The 20,611-nt window shown below is 36.0% G+C and overlaps 1 protein-coding gene across 1 annotated transcript; it reads left to right on the forward strand.

The window, feature by feature from the left end:
• The first annotated feature begins 7,512 nt into the window (after positions 1-7,512).
• Positions 7,513-15,587, forward strand: KERA (keratocan). The gene is made up of 4 exons (XM_010169874.1): positions 7,513-7,579; positions 7,700-7,794; positions 9,096-9,988; positions 14,870-15,587. Exons 3-4 carry the CDS (start codon positions 9,103-9,105, stop codon positions 15,040-15,042), a joined length of 1,059 nt encoding a protein of 352 aa, XP_010168176.1. The 5' UTR covers positions 7,513-7,579; positions 7,700-7,794; positions 9,096-9,102; the 3' UTR covers positions 15,043-15,587.
• The last annotated feature ends 5,024 nt before the right edge of the window (positions 15,588-20,611 follow it).

The following is a 20,611-nucleotide window of genomic DNA, read 5'->3' on the forward strand; positions in this document are numbered from 1 at the left end:
ATGGAACGAAAGATGGGAATCAAGCAAGGAGTCGGGATAGGGCAGCAAGAATAGTCACCACCACGAGTCCAGCGGCGAGGCAACGGTGAGGGGTGGGTGAGGAGGTCTCAGTTGCTTGTTCCAGTGGTGATGCAACATGGCGTGGCGTGGTGCGGTGCGGCGCGGCGCGGCACGGCGCAGTGCGGTGCGATGTGGTCAGGCCATTGTCCTCTCTGTCTCTCTCCTGTCTCTCTCTCTGCCCCCCTCCCTTGCCCGTACCGGTCCTCCTTAAATACCCCTTCGAGGGCTGCAGTTTCCATAGCAATGGCACGTCTCTTCGTGCCCCCCCCAGCACTTGGGCAGGGACATGTCCGGGCAGAACACCCCTGCTGGCAGGGCGCCTTCACACAGTGGGGTTCCCAGAACCCAGTGGTCTTGTGACCGTCCTTGCAAACAATCTTTGAGACAAGTCTATCACCCCGTGGCTCAAAGATACCTGGTGGTCTTGTGAGCGTCCTTGCAAACAACCTTTGAAACAAGTCCATAGTGCAGTTCCTCACATCACCCCGTGGCTCAAAGATACCTGGTAGTCTTGTGACTGTCCTTGCAAACAATATTTGAGACAATTCCATAGTGCAGTTCCTCACAGCTAGGTCCACCTCTATGCACAGCTACATTGCCTGCAAGGCAGGTAATATATTTTTTCTCAATAGGTAGATGGATTCCTTGCTGGGGTTGATGCACCGGCATTCAGCAGAGAAAGATACTACTATATCACTGACCTAGAGGGCTTCCATGCCAGGAAATCCATGCCTATATGGAGGTTGCTGCTCTTGTTGTCTTTCCTACTGCAGCTCAATCAGTTCTTGCGTTGCTCAATTAGCACAAGGGTTTAGGGCTACGAGGTGACTGAGTTAATGTGTATCCTTTGGACCAGCAAAGAAAATGAGTCGTTAGACTTAACTATACAGGCAGCTACACTGTGCAAAAGAACATTTTTATCTTTATCCCTTGTCTCCTAGCATGGGGTAAAGTGTGCAAGACAGCAGTGTTCTCTGGTCAACCTGACTAGAGCACAGATTCAAAAAATTACAAAGACACTTAGGAATATATTGAATAATATCTGTAAAAATATATTTCTATTCAAGATAATGCTTTTATTGAAACATACATAAGACTTCAGACAGAAGTACTGGAAGTCATTATAAATTTCATGCCTTGTAAACCAATTTAATCATAAGCTGTCCTCAAGATAAACAATGCCAAGTGTTATCTTTCAAAATTCCTCTTTTCATCGACTTCTAAGCATCTTATCATGTACATCTGCCATCCATCTTACTCTGTAAACTGTTTTCCAAACTATATAAACAAATGTTTCCTGTACTTCATATTTAGATTTCATCATTATGATCATTTTATTGCCAAAAAAATAAAGAGTGAGACTAAGAAGTTCTCAAAATTATGTGTAATGTCGCATTGATTTCAAGAAGAATTTGTGATTCCATGTGTAAAAATGAGATGCTTTTATTCAGGTTCCTAAATTTGGGTGAGAAAAGTAATCCCCTGCAGCATTTTCATTCCCACACCGGATTCAAAAAGGATGACAGATACATTGTTCCTAATGGAAACCACAGCCCTGAGATAAGGTGTATATTGTACACAGAATGCAGAATAGAACTAGATGTTTTTGTCTGAGATTCACAGCAGTCACCGAGATGAGTGGAAAATCATTTAAAATAAGAGTAGGCAATACTGGAGCACAACCTTGACTGTTCAGGGCCTCTGTAGTGCTGCACAGTGCTTGGACAGGGATGGATGCATGAATACTTCCTGGAGCTGGGATTCAGATTTGTCTTCAGAGAAAAAGGAGGTATCAGTTGGCATTAAAGTACTGGATGTTAAAGACTTCCATCTATAGTTTGAAGACTTAGTTTCAACATGTCCCATCTGAAAGGATAATTAGTGACTGGAGTATTCATGGTGAGTGAGATTCTAGCTTCAAGTCAGGACTCTGGAAGAAAACTTGAGTGATTTGGGAAATGACAGCTCTTGAAAATTATGACCAACATGACAGTTTAAGAAAAAATAAATAAATCACATATTCTAGTGTTTAATTTCAGTATTTCCTAAGAGTATCTGCATTAAAAATTAGACCAAAATTTACTACAATTAATGGAAAATAAAATAAAGGCCAGGTTTTCATGTAGTTATGCTATTTGGCTTTTCTTTTTAAATATGAAAAAAGCACCTGAACCTTGAATTTCTTGTCTGGCAGAAACACTATAGCAGAGCTTTATCATAAGGGGACTAAAATATTTTTTTCCTTAAATTATGGGAGTACTCTTTTATGAAACCCTGGTTTATTTTAGAGGACAGCTCTTTCTATAAGTTTCTGGGAATTCATCTTCATATTGCGGGAATCTGAAATGGAGACAAAGTCATATATTTTTGGACTTCTTTAACAACGGAAGAAAATAAGAGAACAAAAGTAACACTAACACCTGACAGACTGTTCTCACTATCTTTAAACTACCTTAGAATATTTAATCCATGATGGTTTACTTTCCAAAATTGCAGAATTACAGAATGTGTATCAGATTACTAATTCATGTTTTAATTTACCATTAGTTGCCTGGAAAATATTAATAATCTAAATAGACAAATGCAGGCCCAAGAACTCAGTGTACGTGTGTAACTGATAAATACACGTTAAATATTTAATTTAAGATATATTTAGCATATATGATTGTACATCTAGCATTTTAAAAATTGGGTCCTTGGATAGGATAGACTTGTTTCAGTCTTGAAATTGTTGAAAGCATGAAAACAAATTAAGGTAAAAGATTGACAGCTACATTTACATAGTAGGTAAACTAAACCTAGTTAGCCAAGATAACTTACATATCTTGGCATTGTGTCATGGAACATTTGTGGTGTCACTGTGGCAAAGAGCTCAAAATAGAGAGAGAAAGGAAACAGACAGCCAAAAAATTCCTTAATGAAGCTATTCAGGAGAGCACTATATTTCCCATAAAAGCTGAGCTCTTTTCCATAGGTATTCTGTTCTGAAATATGTTGTTTTGCAAGGATCTATTTAAGCCAAGCTACTGAGTTCTCACTGTGGATTTTACAAGGGAGTGAAGATGTGAAGAAAGTAAACTGCTAGAATTTTGTTTGTAGACTTTTAGAATAGGATCTCATCTTCCTAAATCCTATATAAACAAGGGGGTCAGGTGACATTTACATTTTGCAAATTAGGCCAGCCCAGCTATTTCCTAGGGTTCCTTTAAATAATGTCTCCTAATGGAAAGCTCCCCAGGTAAACTCCCTATGCTTTAGCTGCCTGTGTATGTACAGAAATGCCTGTTTAAAGAAGAGATGTCATTTCTGTCACTGAGAGGTCTAGGCAGTCAGTTCTAGGCTTCTAGGAGAGGTGCAGAGTTCCTGCTTTTAAGGCTGATTTTGATTTTGGGTTTTTTTTGTTTTGGTTTGGTTTTTTGTTTTGTTTTGTGTTTTTTTGTTTTGTTTTTTTTTTCCACCAAGCACAATGTAGAGTAAAATGTGTTCATAGGAGCAGGGTCTGGAACATCTGTGCTGGTGCCTTTGATCTGTCTGCAGTGTCCCTTGGGCTAGCTCATCTGCTTTATTTTAGACTCTGTGGTCTTGCAGACCTTTTGTGGCTCCTTTTTAAAAGGAGTAGCAGATATTATTAATTAGGATGTATCTCTATCTGGTGATCAGGGAACTGTTTGGAAATAGAAGTTTTGTCTTTCTGACTCTAAGGAGAACTTGGGTCTTCTTACTCTCTATTTCAAGCAGCAATGCAAAAAAGAGAGAGAGATCACTACTACATGCCAATCTTCAGAAGTGAAAAAGGCAGACGGAACCCTGAGTAAATGTAAACACCTGTTTTAAGTGGTTTGCATGGCTGCCTGGAGCTACTAGTAGAGTATATGGTGAAGGGTACATAAACTGGACTTACTATCCTCTTCAGGTTTTGAAACAATACCTTTTCTCTAGTCATCATGAAGGGAATTTAAGAGCAAGTTTCATATAACCTGCTCTTTGGAGCAAGACACCTAGCATTTTAGTAAAGTCGTACCCAGATCAGGCACACTGGATTGCAGCCTTTGCTAAATGAAGCAATCCACAGGGCTGGACAATTAGCTCTGCTTGCAGTATACTCCTGGGTTTGCTGGTGATGAACTATACATATGCTTGATGTTTAACAGACCTTGCTTCGTATTAAATCTGAGACATATGGCAGCCATTACTGAAAGAAAACAATGCATTTTTTCACCATCAGCAACTTGGATGCTGAAACAGAACAACAGCTCTTACAGCACTCCCAGTTGTCCATATCTCCTCCCAATGGGTTTCTCTAGTCTGTCTTTTTAACCCTTCTAATCTTTCTCAAGCTTGTGGGCTGTTGAAGTCTCAAGCATACACATCACTCGGCTCAAGAAGATTTTACCACCCTCTGTGGTTATTCGTGTTCCTCACTTTTTGATATTTTTTTTTAGTACAGATTCTCTTATTATATTGATCAATAATCATTGCATTATGAAACAAATTATTACATGAGGAAACATATGGAGCAAAAATCCTGTAATAGCTTGAGACATCTTCCTCTAACTAGAATACTCCCAACAATGTATTTTAAAAGATCTCCAAAGTTCAGAATGGGCATTTACAGTATTTTTGCTATAACAATATTTCTTCTTCTTTTAGTGTCATGCAAATACCTTGCATACTCTAACCATTTTGGGAGATTGCTCATGATCTCACAAGCAGTTTGTGTTTCATTGATATTTGCCTTTGATTGTTCACCTTCACAAGTTAAAAATCACCTTATTAACACAAAATTCTTGGCCCCTTCTTACTGAAAATAAGGCTCTGGAAAATGTCTCAGGTTGGATACTCAAAACAAAAAGTCTCCCAAACCATTAGTAATTTTTAAAAATCTTGGCCATGGTCTTTTATTAGCCTGTAAAACTTTATCACCATATATTTCACCCTTTAAATAATAAATAGTAACACCAGATGATGGAGGACTGAACAAACCAGATGCATGATGGAGAATATGTGTGTAATCTTGAAGGTTTCATGAAAAGCAGGCCTTTCCACAAAGTCTGCTTGGGCACCCAAGCAATCACTTGTCCCTGCAAAGACTTGACCCTTTCCAAAATTTTTAAGCACACAAGAGAATACATATTATAGCCATCACACCCTTTCTTATTTTGAGGATATTTCTTGTCATTTTTTTTGCTGCTCTTTGTTTGCATCAGAAAAAATGAAAATTTGTGTTAATGAGAAAGTCTTAGCAATTTTTTTTTTTGTTTTCTTCTCCTAGTGAAGAACTGCTTCTTTGAATGGGATGGTAGCATATGTGTTTGATAAGGATCAAATACTTAGCCTCCAAATCCACAAAGGGCAGACTGTGTCATGCCTCTCCCTTGCTGAACAGTAGTTCATACAAATAGTCCCACTGCCTGTCAGAAGGTAACCAACAAGTCTCTCTGCCAGTGACTTCTGTGATAACATAATGAAATTGTGCTATCTGCACATGATTAGCAGGTTAAAGGGTAAATTCAGACCCCCATGAAGAATCAGATAAATCAATCTTTCTTTTTTTGTTAAATGTGCAACATCTGGCAACTTGCATTTAAATGTGTCACAACAGATGTCTGCCACCAGGACTCACTATCTTAAACCCTCCAGTATAACATTTTTGAAGGTCTCAGCTCATTCTTTAATGGTGAACAGACCTCAGTGCTTCCATATGCTCTCTTTATACTCTCTGAAGATTTAGCACAAACGCAAACCAGTTATATATTGCACTGCCTGACTTTTACAAGAATCACAGATGTACTTTTCTTGATGAAGCCTCCTTAACTCACTCACAACTGATCACACAACTATTTTAACTTTCATACAGTGGTGTCTCTGCCTCTGCCTCTGCCTCTCCCCACCTCTCTTCCATGGACTCCAGCTGATGAGCCTCCTCACCATTAGTGTGTTGTACCAAATCTCCTGCAGGAGGTCAAAGGAAACATTTTAAGGCCTAGGTGTTTAAAGTGACACTCATAATGAAAAGGCTAATACATTACGTCTAATTTTTGTGCTTATAATTAGTACACCTACCTAAAGCTAGAATCTTTCTTTTTAGGTATAGATGTAAATTAATTTGATCTAATTTAAACTTTTGAAACATTCAGCTTATTATGCATGAAGGAATCAATTTTATACCTCACTTTTCAGAAAGTCCTAATATACTCTAATAGATATTGAAGGATCTGGAGTTCTAACAGAGTGCAACACTTAAGCAACACTTTTTATTTTCAAATTCATACTTAAGCCATGTAAAAATTACTGGTAATAAGGATGTACTTTTTCCTAAACAAAAAACAAGGTAGCAAAACCATATAATTGTGAAAATTTATTATGTGTTTAACATTAGACTTGCTGAAATAAGTGGAAGCTGTCCATACACTTAAAGCTCACTTTCCTTTTTTTATTTACTTATCTTTTTGTCTACTTTACTTCTAAACCTCTTTTGAGACATTCTCAGTTCAGGAAGCAAAGTATTAAACATTATGAAATAAGTTGTTAGAGGTTCTACCATTAAAATAAATGAGATAAAATTAAATTAAAATAATTATATAAATAAGTTTTAAAGCTAGTATAAAGTCATAAAAGGTACCAGGATATATTTTATGTTTTCAATATTTTTATTAGCTTTTTCCTTAAAATACTTATGCAATTGTTCTGGGTTTGAATGTGGCTAGTTTTCCTGACACTAAGTTGTTACTTTAAGTTTGGAATGAAAAAGAAAACAAAAATCATCCAAAATACCTCGTGTGAGAAATATGTGTCTATGCCTTGGAAAGCAAGTTCGCTGGAAAGAGTTTACTTTAGATCAATGATAAAACAAGATAATTAATCAGTGTTTTGATAATTAAAAACAGACCTCACTGCAGGAGGCACTGGAGAGTATGAAAACTTTGTAGAAATATATGTAAACATGCCTCTGAATATAAAGTAAAAGGTATGGTTTAATCTTTAAAGAAATGAAAATATTTTATTAAAACATTCTTAGCAAATGTTTTTGCTATCTTCCTCTCTTAATCAAGAATCATGTATTTAAATGGCATGGCAGCATCTGCATTTGATAAAAATCAAATAAAATATTTCCGTAGAAACAGATGGCATTGTTTTTAATTCTTTGTGGCCAGTTCAGGTATTATGAGAATGAATTATGATGTAAGCAAGCTTTGCATGTAAAGTATCTTCTGACAAAAAAAAAATGAAGAAAGGTACATTTTATGTTACCTGCTTCATCTAGACCAGTTCCTCTCATCTACTAGAATGTAAAAATCAAATGCTTCCTGCTCTGTGACTGTTTCGTATTAAAGTCAGAACTTCCTGTCTTTTCTTGCCTGGGTGCTGAGGTGCCTTAGTTATTTCAGGGGTTAAAAGCTGTAGCCACTGATGCGTATATATGAGGCTGTATTCATAGAACACCGGCTTGTAGCCTGACTCAAGCTATTACAGTCTAACAGTGACCAATAGAAAGAGAAGAAGATCCAAGAAAGCTGAGGTAAGCCCAAACTCTGAAGCAATGTCAAATTATAAACAATAGTTAATAAGGTGTGCATAGTAATACATCTGGGAATACTAGCATGTACTTTAAGTTTTGTATGCTATTAAATCTTAGGAGGACAGGAAGCAAACACAGTGGTGAGTAGCCAAAGGCTGTGAATTTACAGTGATTTCTAACTGGCTTCAGATAAAACCAGGAACTTGACTAACAAGGTAAACAACTTTGTATTTCTTTTTAAGAATGTTATTAAGGTTATGAATATTTATACAGTGAGAAGGTGTCAATTCACTGTGTAAATTAGATATGTTATTCTTTAGAAATCTTTCATTTGTTCTTTTTTGGAATGCTTCCAGATAGCAATTTCTGAAGCTGGAAGATCTGCAGGATTCTGCACTTGTTTCTCCTAATAACAATGTTGAAAACTATTAAATTACTATATATCCTATGCAGCAACTTAGCTGAGCTCTTAATCTTACTGTTGCATTATAAGAAAATTTACTTTTTATTTACATACTATTTTTGCCAAAACTAACCTCTGAATTTTGACCAGAAATTTCAGCTATCAGTGTCTTGCCTCTGTATTGCAAAATGCTTCCTAATCTTCATCAGAAAACAAGCAACATAACAGAGTTTGTGAAGCACTCTTTTTGTGCTACACAAATATTTCCTTTTGGAGTAAATTATCTTTTATGGTTTTGTTCATTATTTAATGGTGGAAGAAGCTAAACAAAGCAGATAATTAAGTAGGTAAAATAGATACAAGATTAATGAGTTTTTATGATATAATTCGATTAGGACTTACTTTTAGATCAGGCATTTGTTTTGGCTGTTTGATTTAGAGAAGGAAATTCAAAACTCTGGATATGAGAGAGTGAATGAGGGAGGGGAATGGATTACTCAAACATATTCCCTCCAAGCTTTTTAAGAACATGCCCAACAAACAGCTGTTAAAACACTCTTTGATCTTTCACTTTTCTGTGATGAGAAAAGACCCTGGAAAATCTGATCCAGATGCCATTATATCTTAAGAGAGAGAGAAAACAGAAAAGAGGGTATGAATAATTTTGAAAGGAGGAACATTGACTACAATAGTATTTATATCAACATGGTATTGATGGCTTTACTGAAGGTAGTAGATTATATAAAGTAGTTTATAGATATGTACAGAAAAACAAACAAATTTACAAGAAGCACTAATTTAATGTCTGAAAAAATGATCTAGGTTTTCAGGTTCTTTGAAATGAGACTTGCATGAACATCAGTTAAACTGGTAGCCAATGTGGAGTCTAAGTTGAATCAGGAAAAAGTCCTCCATTGTACAGCACTGAATAGCTTATACCTCTTATATTACTGTTCAGTTTTTCCTTAACATGTCATAGGTAATACCACCAAGGACAGAATTTGGCTGTTTATAAAGGAAATATTATTTTCTATGTAATGTTGTTTTGTTAATCTAGTATGATGTTACAGAGTTCTGTTGAGAGGCAGCTAATTGTTTTTCTCTCCTTCCAAGGAAAACAATGACTCTAAAAGTCTGTACAAGCCTTTTGCTCTTATTCTTGATCAATTCTGTGTCAACTCGAACTGTGAGACAAGTTTATGATGAGCTGGATCCTGAGCATTGGTCTCACTACACTTTTGAGTGTCCACGAGAGTGCTTTTGTCCTCCTAGTTTCCCCAATGCATTATACTGTGATAACAAAGGACTTAAAGAAATACCTGCAATCCCAGCAAGAATTTGGTACCTCTATCTTCAAAACAATCTAATTGAAACAGTTTCAGAGAAGCCTTTTGAGAATGCCACTCATCTGAGATGGATAAATCTGAACAAGAATAAGATCACCAACAGTGGAATTGAAAGTGGTGTGCTGAGCAAGCTGAAAAGGCTGCTTTATTTGTTCCTTGAAGATAATGAATTGGAAGAGGTGCCTGCCCCATTACCAGTGGGTCTGGAACAGCTAAGACTGGCTAGAAACAAAATCTCCAGAATCCCAGAAGGAGTCTTTAGCAACTTGGAAAACCTTACTATGTTAGATCTGCACCAGAACAGTTTGTTGGACAGCGCTCTTCAAAGTGACACCTTCCAAGGACTCAACAGTCTTATGCAACTCAACATAGCAAAAAATTCACTCAAAAAAATGCCTTTAAGCATTCCAGCTAACACACTGCAACTGTTTTTGGACAACAACTCAATTGAAGTGATACCAGAAAACTACTTCAGTGCAATACCCAAAGTGACTTTCCTTAGGCTGAACTACAATAAATTATCTGATGACGGTATTCCCCCAAATGGGTTTAATGTTTCATCTATTCTAGATCTACAGCTGTCTCACAACCAGCTCACTAAAATTCCACCAATCAATGCTCACCTTGAGCACCTTCACCTTGATCACAACAGAATCAAAAGTAAGTGTGTATTGTCGGTGTGGCATCCTACTAAGGCAAAATTATTTTAAAATGTCTACTTAATTACAAAAAATTCTCTTTGAAATAAAGAGATTAAAAATCTTCTGTGGATTATAGGGAGATGAGCAAGAGAACCTCCCAAAGACCAGTTTTCAAGTCAGGTCTAAAATGTGACAAACAAATATGTGAGCGGAAGTAATACCACAAGTGAAAAATGTTCATATGCATGGAGAAAAAAATACCACTTTGCAAGCAGATCAGAAATATGAGTGGATTAAGAAGAATTTCTGTATTCGTATTTTGCTATATGCATGCCAGTAATCATTTTGTGGGAACAAATTAAGTTTCCCACAGAAAGGCTACGAGTAAATAAGCAAAAAACAACAATAAAAATGTGGGTGTAACAAGTTAGGATATTCAATCCACATCTGTATGACTGTTAGAGCACCTTAGGGACTTCACTAAGCTAACAAAATTGCTGTGTGCTCAGTTCTTCTGAGTATCTCTCTGTTCACCTACATTATATAGTAGGAACTTAAGGTGAAGCACCCTTAAAACAGTATAAAATATTGGCTGTAGTGAACACAATCTATTTCAAATATGACTAATTATAATGTGGGTATTGACTATTTCAAGCTTGAGTATCCTCCACATCTTTTGTTTACTGTGCACAAAATGCTGACACTTGGGTTTAGTCTTATGAAAAATCTTTTAACTTACTTTACAGAAGCTTTGTCCTACTAAGGATCATCCTCTCAAATGTCTTCTAACATTTTCCACCTTGTATAAATAAGACAAGGTTTTGTAACCAAGGCAACAGAAGCCTGTTGTCATGTCATAGTTGAACCTCTAACACTGTTTCTAGATTCATCCAGGTACAGTAGGAATGCGGTGGCTAGGGACACTGTAGACCTTAAAATCTTTTGCTTCATACCAAAAGCCAAAATCAAAGTGATAGTTTTCAATTTATCACTGCACAGAAGTTAACCAAGTCTCTATATTTGTCTTCCTGTCATGGTGATTTAATTGAATAAATGGTTCCTTACTCCTGTTTTGTGTCACTGTGGTTCACAAATGTACTAAAAATAGTGATTTGGCTTCTGTATGAAACAAGGACATATCAAATGAAGATACCTTGTAATAATTCAGATTAATTAACTGCATTTTTCAAAACAAATGTACAAAACCTTGTAAAGAAAAAGCAATTTTGTAAAACTGACACCTATTTAAGCGTCCTGTGAAATGTCTAGCAGTTAATTAGAGGTCAGGCTTATAACATATGTTGGTCCTGGACATGTTTCATTGCCCATTGGTTACAAAGGGATTCATTTTAATTGCTTCACTGTAGGGCCTCAGGTGCAGACTTTGTCTCCTGTCACTTTAAGTGGACAGCAATTTGAAATCAGTGGAATGTAACCTGTCCAGTTTAAGAAGTGTTTTGTATCTAGTTAGTATTTAAAGAGCTGCCAAATTATCTTCCTTTCCTAAATAAGTTTAAAAAAAGGTTAAAACCATGAAAATCAATCTGCATAGTATGTGCAAACTCAAATGTCATTTTCCAATGACACATGGGTACCCATGAGCCTAAATTGTAATCGTTTTCCATAAGATATACCTGCACAACTGCCAGTTGCTGCTTTATTTTGTCTTGGTGGTTCATAGTTACATTGCTGGCATTGCAAAAGCTCAGACAACAAAATTTATTTTTAAACACTATTTACCTACTTTTTATTGTATATTATTGCATAACATCAGTTCTTCTTATAAGTCCAAGGCCTTATTTCTCTAGACACCATTTATGAAGATATAAGGCAATATCCTGAAGCTAGGTGAAGTCAGTTATATCCTCATTATTGGTCTCAGTGGAACCAGAATATCACTTGTGGTCCCTTCCACAAGGATCTTGGACAGAGAAAAAAGAAGTACTTGAAATATGAAAGCAAAATCAACATAAACTCAAAACTAATTATGGCTGCAACAGATACACATCACACTTGTTCTGTGGCATTTTAAAACACATATGTTTACGTATTTCTTTATGAGATACATATGAGACTCTAGGGAGATGTCAAATAATGGAAAAGGGAGTGTTACAGGAAACAAAAAGAAGAGAAGGAATGAAACAATGATGTGAATGAGTGAGCAAGGGTAAGAAGGTGGTATTACAGCGCTGTCAAAGGAGCGGTAAAATGGAGAGAACAGTAACTTCCCCTAGAGCAACACTAGGAGATTGGGATAACTCCTCTTAGCTATTATTATTCCATGTGTATAGAAAGGGAAAAGTCCTTGGGCCAGGTAGCAATGCCAGTCTATCAAAAACCATTATAGAACATTTGGAAAGAAATGGTTGAAGTTACAGATCCTGACTTACTGTCAGACCCCTGCACTATAGCTAGTACTGGCTTCTTTGCTGGAAGAGCCCAGAAAGGTACAGATTTCCAGACTGATCCACGGCTGCTACAGTTAAATATTATGTGAAAAAGAGAAAGGGAGTCCAACTATTAGAGTTGGACTACAATGAGTGCAGATAAAGGTTACAAGACTAGAAGAGAAATACCCTCACACTCATTTATGTTAAAATACATCTATCTTCTAGATCAACTTACTTTCTGAATGTTTTACTGGAAAAGAAACAGGATCTTCTGCAGTTCTTCAGCAGACATACAGGATTAGCCATTAGTGAGAACCTTTTCTGTAATTTTGCCCTACAGCAGCTCTAGAGTCTCATTTTAAAATATTACACCACTTAACAATACTGTTGACAACAGGTGGAGTTCATTTAATTTGAATTAACCATCCTACATTTTTGTGTCTAGTTTGAGTTAGTCACACAGACTACCAATTCACTTAATGGAAAGAGATACACAACTGCAGAGGTAAAATCATCCCATCTTAAGGAACATGAATCACCTTTTGGAAGTGTTCATCCTAGAGTTTATAAACAGGGTCTAAATTATTTACTTAGTCTGATACTTACCCTCTACAGGGATCAGTTTGGGTAGGGTGAATTGTACCCATGTAGATGGATTGCCCTGTCCCTCCTGCTTAAGCAAAATTCTGAAATATACCCATGAACAGAATTGCAAGAGAAGAGAGGAGAGAGAGGCTTTTATTCCTCTGACAGTTTACTGTTCATGGGAACAGAACGATGAAAAACCAAACCACTTCATACCACACATACTCAGGAAATAACTTCTTCATAGGTGGCCTGTGATTAGAAAACTGCTGCTTCACTTTAAGGTCGGAGTAATTAGCCCAGTAGAAACCAGTGCAGTGGGATAGTTTCTAGGTCAGAGCATATAGAGATTTAGAATACACTTAAAGCCATCTTGTCTCCTAAGCACAATAGTGCTGAGTTGAAAAGGCAGATACTTTCTGCTACACAGTTTTGTTTCACTTCTAAAACTTTTAATAACTGCTTTCTTAATGAAACCCCACTCTCCAGCTTCCTGCTTCATAGCTTCACACATAAAAATAAGTTGTATCTTGTTTCTTCCAAGAATATCAAATGCTTTTCAAACATTAATCATATTTCACAACACAGACAAAGACCTTTTGATGTCATGGATATGATAAAAGTTTTAGGCCTTGGCCAACTGGATGTATTTATCTAGTTCCCACGACAAAGATAAAGCCCATTTCCAAGATGTTGCAAACATCTGGGCAGTTTTTCAAAATACAGTGGGTGTTTTTTGGTTTGTGGGGTTTTTTTGTTAAAAAAAAAAAAAAAACATGGGATTTTTTTCATCATAACATTTAAGCAATTTTGGGTATTGCAATCAGAAGGCATCTGCATATTACCATTGCTAAATTTAAGGGAAGAAAAAAATAGTAGAAAGCTTTTCTTTTCCTATTTCTGGGTTGCTAAAAAACTTGTGCTCAAAAAAAATATTTTACACACACATTCTCCATTCAGCCAATTTTTGCAGGGTGTTTGGGGCCAACAAGATCCTCAAGTAGTCAGACCAATCACTAAATACTATAATTTGTCCACAGGAATTTGACATCTTTGATAAACAAACACCACTTCAGTGTTTCTAGAATAATGCCATATTGAGCCTGAAATAGGACAGCAGCAGCCTCACTATTCAACAACTGAAGACAAAATATGAAAAGCATTTTAGCCAAGTGACAATGCAGAGTTAATTTATGGGAGACAATATAAAGAACCTGATATACTCAACTCTTATGAAAGTGGGGAATGATTTCAGCTGTAATTTCAAATTTTATCTGTACTGAAACTAACTCTGTGTGACTTATAAAGAATTTTAAGAACTTGTTGGCTTTCCAATTAAGAATAAAAATATCCTCTTGTACAATTTATATTCTTGCAATTAAAACCAACTGTACTGAGAATTTGAGAGAACAGGAAAGTACAGATGTTAGATGTTACAGACATGCAAAAATCTCCTCTGATTCAATACTGTTATCATTTTGAATGCAAGATCTTAATTGGGTAATATTATCAGCTAAAATTAATATACTAGCATTACAGTAAGATGATTAAATCCCTCAGCATTAACCTTGTTCTACTCTCTCTGAAGGCAGAAAGCTATTTCTCAATTAATAGTTATCCAGTAGTTGTCTAAATTAGTTTCCTTTCTGTCCAAAGTAAAATTATGTGTCTTGTGGTCTTTATTCATAACAGTAGTACATTAAATATATGATTATCTGATTTAGATTACATTATGCTAAGATGCTTTTTTGCTTGATCAAAAAAGTAGTTTATTGTTAGTTCAACATTTTCCAACTCTGATGGGAGCAAGTGTCTCCTATATAAATATCAGTGGAAGCCTGTTTTATTCTTTTTTTTCTAAATTAATTTTATCTTTATGAACGTTTCCAATAGAAATTACCTAACATGCTGATCTACATTTTCAGATGTCAATGCTACTCAAATATGTCCAGTTTCAATTGCTGTAGCAGAAGACTATGGTTTTTACGGCAATACCCCTCGGCTCCGATACCTTCGCCTGGATGGAAATGAAATTCAACCTCCAATCCCATTGGACATCATGATATGTTTCCGACTACTTCAAGCTGTTGTCATATAAAGATATCACAGTGTTGCTCTTGTGCTGTGAGAGCGCTAAGATACAAGTTTTGCTGGAATGAAACTTGTTCTAACTCATAAATCAAGAAGTAACAGCTTTATTTTGACTTTAATTTTTTCTTTGCTTGCATTTTTTATACAGCTGAAAAGATTGTTCTTCTTTCAGAAGAGATTTTGGATGGATGTGAAACGTATGCTTAACACTTTACCTAAGAATGCCTAATGCAAATGTACTGAAAATAATCTTTGTAAGATCCCAAATATTCTTGAAACAAATTCTTGTCTACTCCATCTTTCTGGTCAAATGCTCCAATGTCTATCCTGTTAACATCATTGCTACAAACAAACTATATTTCCTTATTTTATTACATAGTAACTCACACAGTGAATTTGGGTGCACTTGGCTAAATATATGTGCTAGAATAATAATGAGTCGCATGACTACTATTTATCAGAACTGCCCCACTGCCTTTTTTAAGATAGTGTCTAATGGTGAACAACCACTTAACATGTAAATAGCTCATAAATTGCTATCATCCTTTCAAGACTGAATTTTCTAGAAAAAAAGCGGGATACAGGATACAGAAATTGTATCAGATTAAGCAAATACAATCAGCTCAGAGCAGTATTTAGCTAACTGGTGACTCAAATAACGTGCTCCTAATAACACCAGATCTTAGAGAAGTCCAGGTATTTAGAATACAGCACATTCACAATTCACTAACAAGGGAGATACCAGTGGGCATCTTTTTATGAAATCTACTTTTTTGGTTGGTTGGGTTTTTTTGTTTGCTTTTTGTTTGGTTTTGGTTTGTGGTTGTTTTTTTTTTTCCTATTTGTATAATACTGAGATTTCAATACACAACTTGAATACTAGAGTCAACTATTCACTGGGAGAGTATGACATTTTCATTTCTGATAGCCAACACAACAGACTATCCATCTGTCATATTATTTTAGTCTTCTTATATTTGTAGATAGAAGCAATTATTTGCTCTATGATGGCTTGCATCTCTTTCTAATATTTTAAGACTGGCCTCAGTAACAATCATTTAAAGACTATGCATGCAGTATAATTTTTTCTTTGAAGGTGAAGCATTTTCTTAAACATATATTTTTAAAAGGATTGGGAACTGTAATTTCTAATATTCAATCTTTTTTTATCTGAAAATCAGGCCTTATTCTGCTCCAGTGCACTTGTGAAAATAAAGCAGTATAGAAACCTAGTATAGAAAAAACCCATTCAGAAATCCTATCACAAAAAACTTTTAATTTTGTAGTTATTTTTATGTGATTGTTGAGAAACTCCAGCCCTTCCAGCAAAATATTTTCTGTACCTCTATATTTGTCCTATATGAGAAAATACAGATTTTAAAAGTCTCAACAATATGTATGCATGTTTACTTACGTTCCTCATTTAGTAATTTCATAGTAATTTATTTTTTGAAAAAAGTGATAATACAACTAATTAAATTATAACAATGATTATGTGCTTATACTTGGAAATTAATTTCTGCTTCAGACAAAAAAAACAAATATACTTACTCTACAGTGAATATTCACAGGCATATATGCTTACACTATTTACAGTTCTAACTGATCATATAGCAATGCATCTTGAAGTTCCAAACAAAAAATTATCACCTTTAGGTTCTATATAGGAAAGATGAACTCTTCCCCAAAGAGATGTCAAGTTTATGTATAACAAGTGATGATATGTAAATTCATAGAGGGATGCTGGAGTAACAAGGTAGTAAATTTTCTTGATAGGGGCATTATGTGATGAAATCAGGGCACATACTGTGATGAAATCACTTAACAGCTGTTTTCCACCAGCTGGACTGATATGAATGGATTTTTCCAATCCACTGTCGGGTGGAAAGCCTTAAGAATTAATTCATCAAAAATCAGTGCTATCTTATGGAACAGTCTTTGGACACATGCAGATTGATGCTTAAGATTTGTCCTTGTCAAATCTCCATTAATCTGAGTGAATAAAAAAATCAATGATACATCTTTGGACAAACTGTTACTGGGATAAAGAGTTGCTGCTGCCAAATGCTCTGTAGTCTACACCTTTGATGCAATTTATTGACTCCGCATTTGGGAACTGTTTAACAAAAATAAAATCGTAAGTAACCTCACTTAGACTAATTTGTCCCATCTTGATTCTCTCTCTCAGAACCAGCAGTATGAAGTAGAATGAAAAATAGTTATGTACTGCTGTGACCTTCACAAGATAAATCAGCTCTGGTTGGGGGTTGAGAAGCTTTACTGCATGCACGTCTCTATTTGCAACAGTCTTAATGTTCTTAAATATTTTGAGAAAGTTGTTGAAATTTCCCTCAGATTATAATAGCAGGCCTAAATTGCATTATTGTGTGGAACTAAACAATGAAGGCTTCCAGCTACTCCTCATACAATCAATTCCTTGTGCCAGGAGACTATAAAGGAAAATGTAAAACACAATGTCCTTTTCCCTATGAAGAGGAACCCTAAAATGATGTAAAAAGCATCACTGTGCTTGAAAGTCTGATGTCAAATTATTCCTAATCCAAGACTGATCTAAGAATCCTCACTGATATTTCCAGGTTCAGAAAATATTTTAGTGTCCTGCACTGCAAGGAGGGAGGAACAGACCTCTCAGCTGTCCTGTCTGAACCCACAGATGCCTTCAAAAAGCTGACTTTTGTTTTACTTAATTAATCGGAGCAAATCACAAACAGATTTGAATTAAATATCATGTACAGAAACAAAGATGTTTACAAGAAGTATGAGAAATTGAATACAAAGCAGGTCACATTAAGAACACTGCTGTTGTGGTCAATTGTTAATCAAACCACAAACACCGATTGCTTTGCCAGAAATGCGTATTACATATGAGTTCATTTATAAATTATGGTAGTTAACATAAATGTGCTGTCACCTCAGCCCAAGGAACAGATAGTTTCTTTGTAAAGAAAAGCATAAAAGCAAAGTGAGAGGCTCAAGAACTGAGAAGTACCCAGAAGTTTCTGACATGTCTGCCAGCTTGACTGGAGCATGCATGCTGGATCTATCAAAAGATGGTGTGTTTTTAATGCAGCTGTCTCTGCAGGAAGAAAAATCCTCTATAAATGCTGCCAACATAGTTGAAAATTCAGTCACATGCATGAATCTCACTGCTCCATACTCTGGCATTCTCTGCTTCTTTCTCAATATACTAAGCAGGTTGCTACCACTTCTTTCTTCAATATTTTTATTGAAAAACACAATAACAACAACCATCCTCAGAGATACCAGGTACCAGAACAGCTTGTATGACACTTGTATGAAGGAAGAAACACAAGCACTAAGATGTAAAAATTTGGAAGACAACTAGAAAACAAATTTGAAAGTTTGTAATTACAAACTCCAACATGTATCCTGTGTCACTGAAGGGATTTTCATTCACGGTTTCTGCACCCAAATGATTTCCAATGTTTGCCATAAAAACTTGTCATTTTTTCAGCTTAGAAAAACTACTTGCTGATATTATATTGGAGCTAATTTCGTTATCTATCTGGAATCAGATTACTGTAACACATAAACTGCTGTGTTTGTTGTTGAACAGATAATATCCCACCTCTGCCGTGTGTGGCAGGGAATCTTTGGCATTGTTCAACTGAGCAAGTAAACATCCTCCTCTTGACTGAAAGTCTCTTCCATAACTGCATTTTTCTCCCAGAATTGCTTACCCATTTAAACATAAAGGGTAGCTCTACAAGGCACCATACTGTCTTTGTAATGATACTCAGGAGTAGTACTAACTACTTCAGGTCAAGCTTATGAAGCAATATGCATCATTTGCATCAAGTTCTGCCATAGCTAATTTATGTTCTTCTCCATTAATAGAGGTAATATTGTTTCTGAATCCTGTGCTTCCTCTGTCAGTGTTACTTCAAACAAATATGTAGTGTAATGGATTTGAAACCTTTCCCAATCCATTTGTTTCTTACACTCCCTGCCCTGTTGTCCGTAGCCTGGATATTCTTACTACTTTTGCCTTGGTTTCTGTAGCATATTCATTTGACCAACTTGTTTGCCTATCAGCTTGATTCAGTTTTGCTTCTTCAGTGTTTTTTAGCTTAAGCATGTTTATACAGGCTGCACTAATGGTTGTTCTGATTTCATGTTCCCTGACAGTTCAGCTGCATCTGGGTTTCTCTAGGGGAAGCACCATCCTGACTGCTGCACACGTACCGCAGTGGAACAGCATGCCCCACTGCTCACAGCATTCACACCTCCTTCTATGCATGTGCACAAACCCAGGCTGATGCTGTCATGTAGACAGAGTATATCTGAAAATCTCTTTTCCAAAGTTTTCCTTCCCCACCCCCAAAAAGCTGTTCCTAGTTAGGGGCTGGGGTGATGAAAGTTACATATGGAATCAGCACCTCTCAGTGAAGCTAGGCTTTTTCAAGAAAGCATTTATTCATTAAAATGCTCTATCACAGTTTTTCCGATTTACTAGTAAATTAAAAAAAAATGCAAAGTTTCAGCCACAGGAAAGAAAAAATAAATTTAAATAGTGCTCATGCTTCCTGTTGCTAAATATTTATGTACCATGATATATCCTTCTCTAGGCAATGAAACCCTGGAATTTGTATCAAATCATACTCCTACTACTAGGAAACCTATTTCAAAGAGGGTAATCTCCTTGTGATGCTCTGCTTTGTTTCAGGACTTGAAATAATCCACTGATTCTCTACCCTGGCAGTGAGGATAGGGTATTATAGGATCTAGCTTCAAATCCTTGTCTGAATCAGCAGCAGAGTCAATTGGAGTGTAGATTTTTTTTTTTTTTTTTTTTTTTTTCGGTGCTGTTTAGAGCACCAGACTAAAGATTCACTCTGTTTTGTGAATCCTGAAATTTGTTTCTTTTAATGACTGGAACTGCTTCAAACAAAAAAGACTCGTAGCAACCCTTCCCAAAACTGCTTAGCAGCAGAATAGGCAAGAGCTACTCTCCTAAAGTGACACTTAAAATAGCTTCTCTCAGAAAGCTGCCAGGGCCCCCAAATTCCCTGCCTCTGAATTACTGGCCAACTGGAGAAGTGAAAGATATTTGTGCAGAATTTCTCTGAAGGTCATGGTATCTTAGATCTTTTAAAAAGCTAGTATTTATGTGCTTGTTTTGGTTTGATGTAAGTTCTTTAACATTCATTTAAAATAAAACCTAAAAACATGGTGTGAGGTTTTTCCTCCATTTCAATAAGAAAATAAGATGAAAATATTTAATTCTTAGTCAAATAAATATAAATATTTTTATATTGGTCTGAACATCAAACAAACAAACAAACAAACAAACAGAAAAGCCAATTTTCTGTTCTCCAGACAAGATTTCTGTGCTTTCCTTTTTTTCTCCATTTTTCTTTTTTTACATTAGGATTCTGTCTGAAATCACGTAACAAACTTATCAGTTATTGAAGAACACTGAGAATGATTTCAGCTGCAATATAATGCACACTTTTTATTACCCTTGAAGTCTGCACAGGCCCCCTTTTTTGGGCTGTTTCAACTGCAATTGTTTTCAATGTTTGTGCAAGATG

The sequence above is a fragment of the Antrostomus carolinensis genome, unplaced genomic scaffold (assembly GCF_000700745.2).
Source record: "Antrostomus carolinensis isolate BGI_N321 unplaced genomic scaffold, ASM70074v2 scaffold13496, whole genome shotgun sequence".
Taxonomy (NCBI): Eukaryota; Metazoa; Chordata; class Aves; order Caprimulgiformes; family Caprimulgidae; genus Antrostomus; species Antrostomus carolinensis.

Excerpts from the sequence above, each read along its gene's own strand:
- KERA (XM_010169874.1), top strand. The coding sequence starts at position 9,103 with ATGACTCTAAAAGTCTGTACAAGCCTTTTGCTCTTATTCTTGATCAAT. Across the intron at positions 9,989-14,869 it reads TGATCACAACAGAATCAAAA|ATGTCAATGCTACTCAAATA; the intron begins GTAAGTGTGTAT and ends CTACATTTTCAG.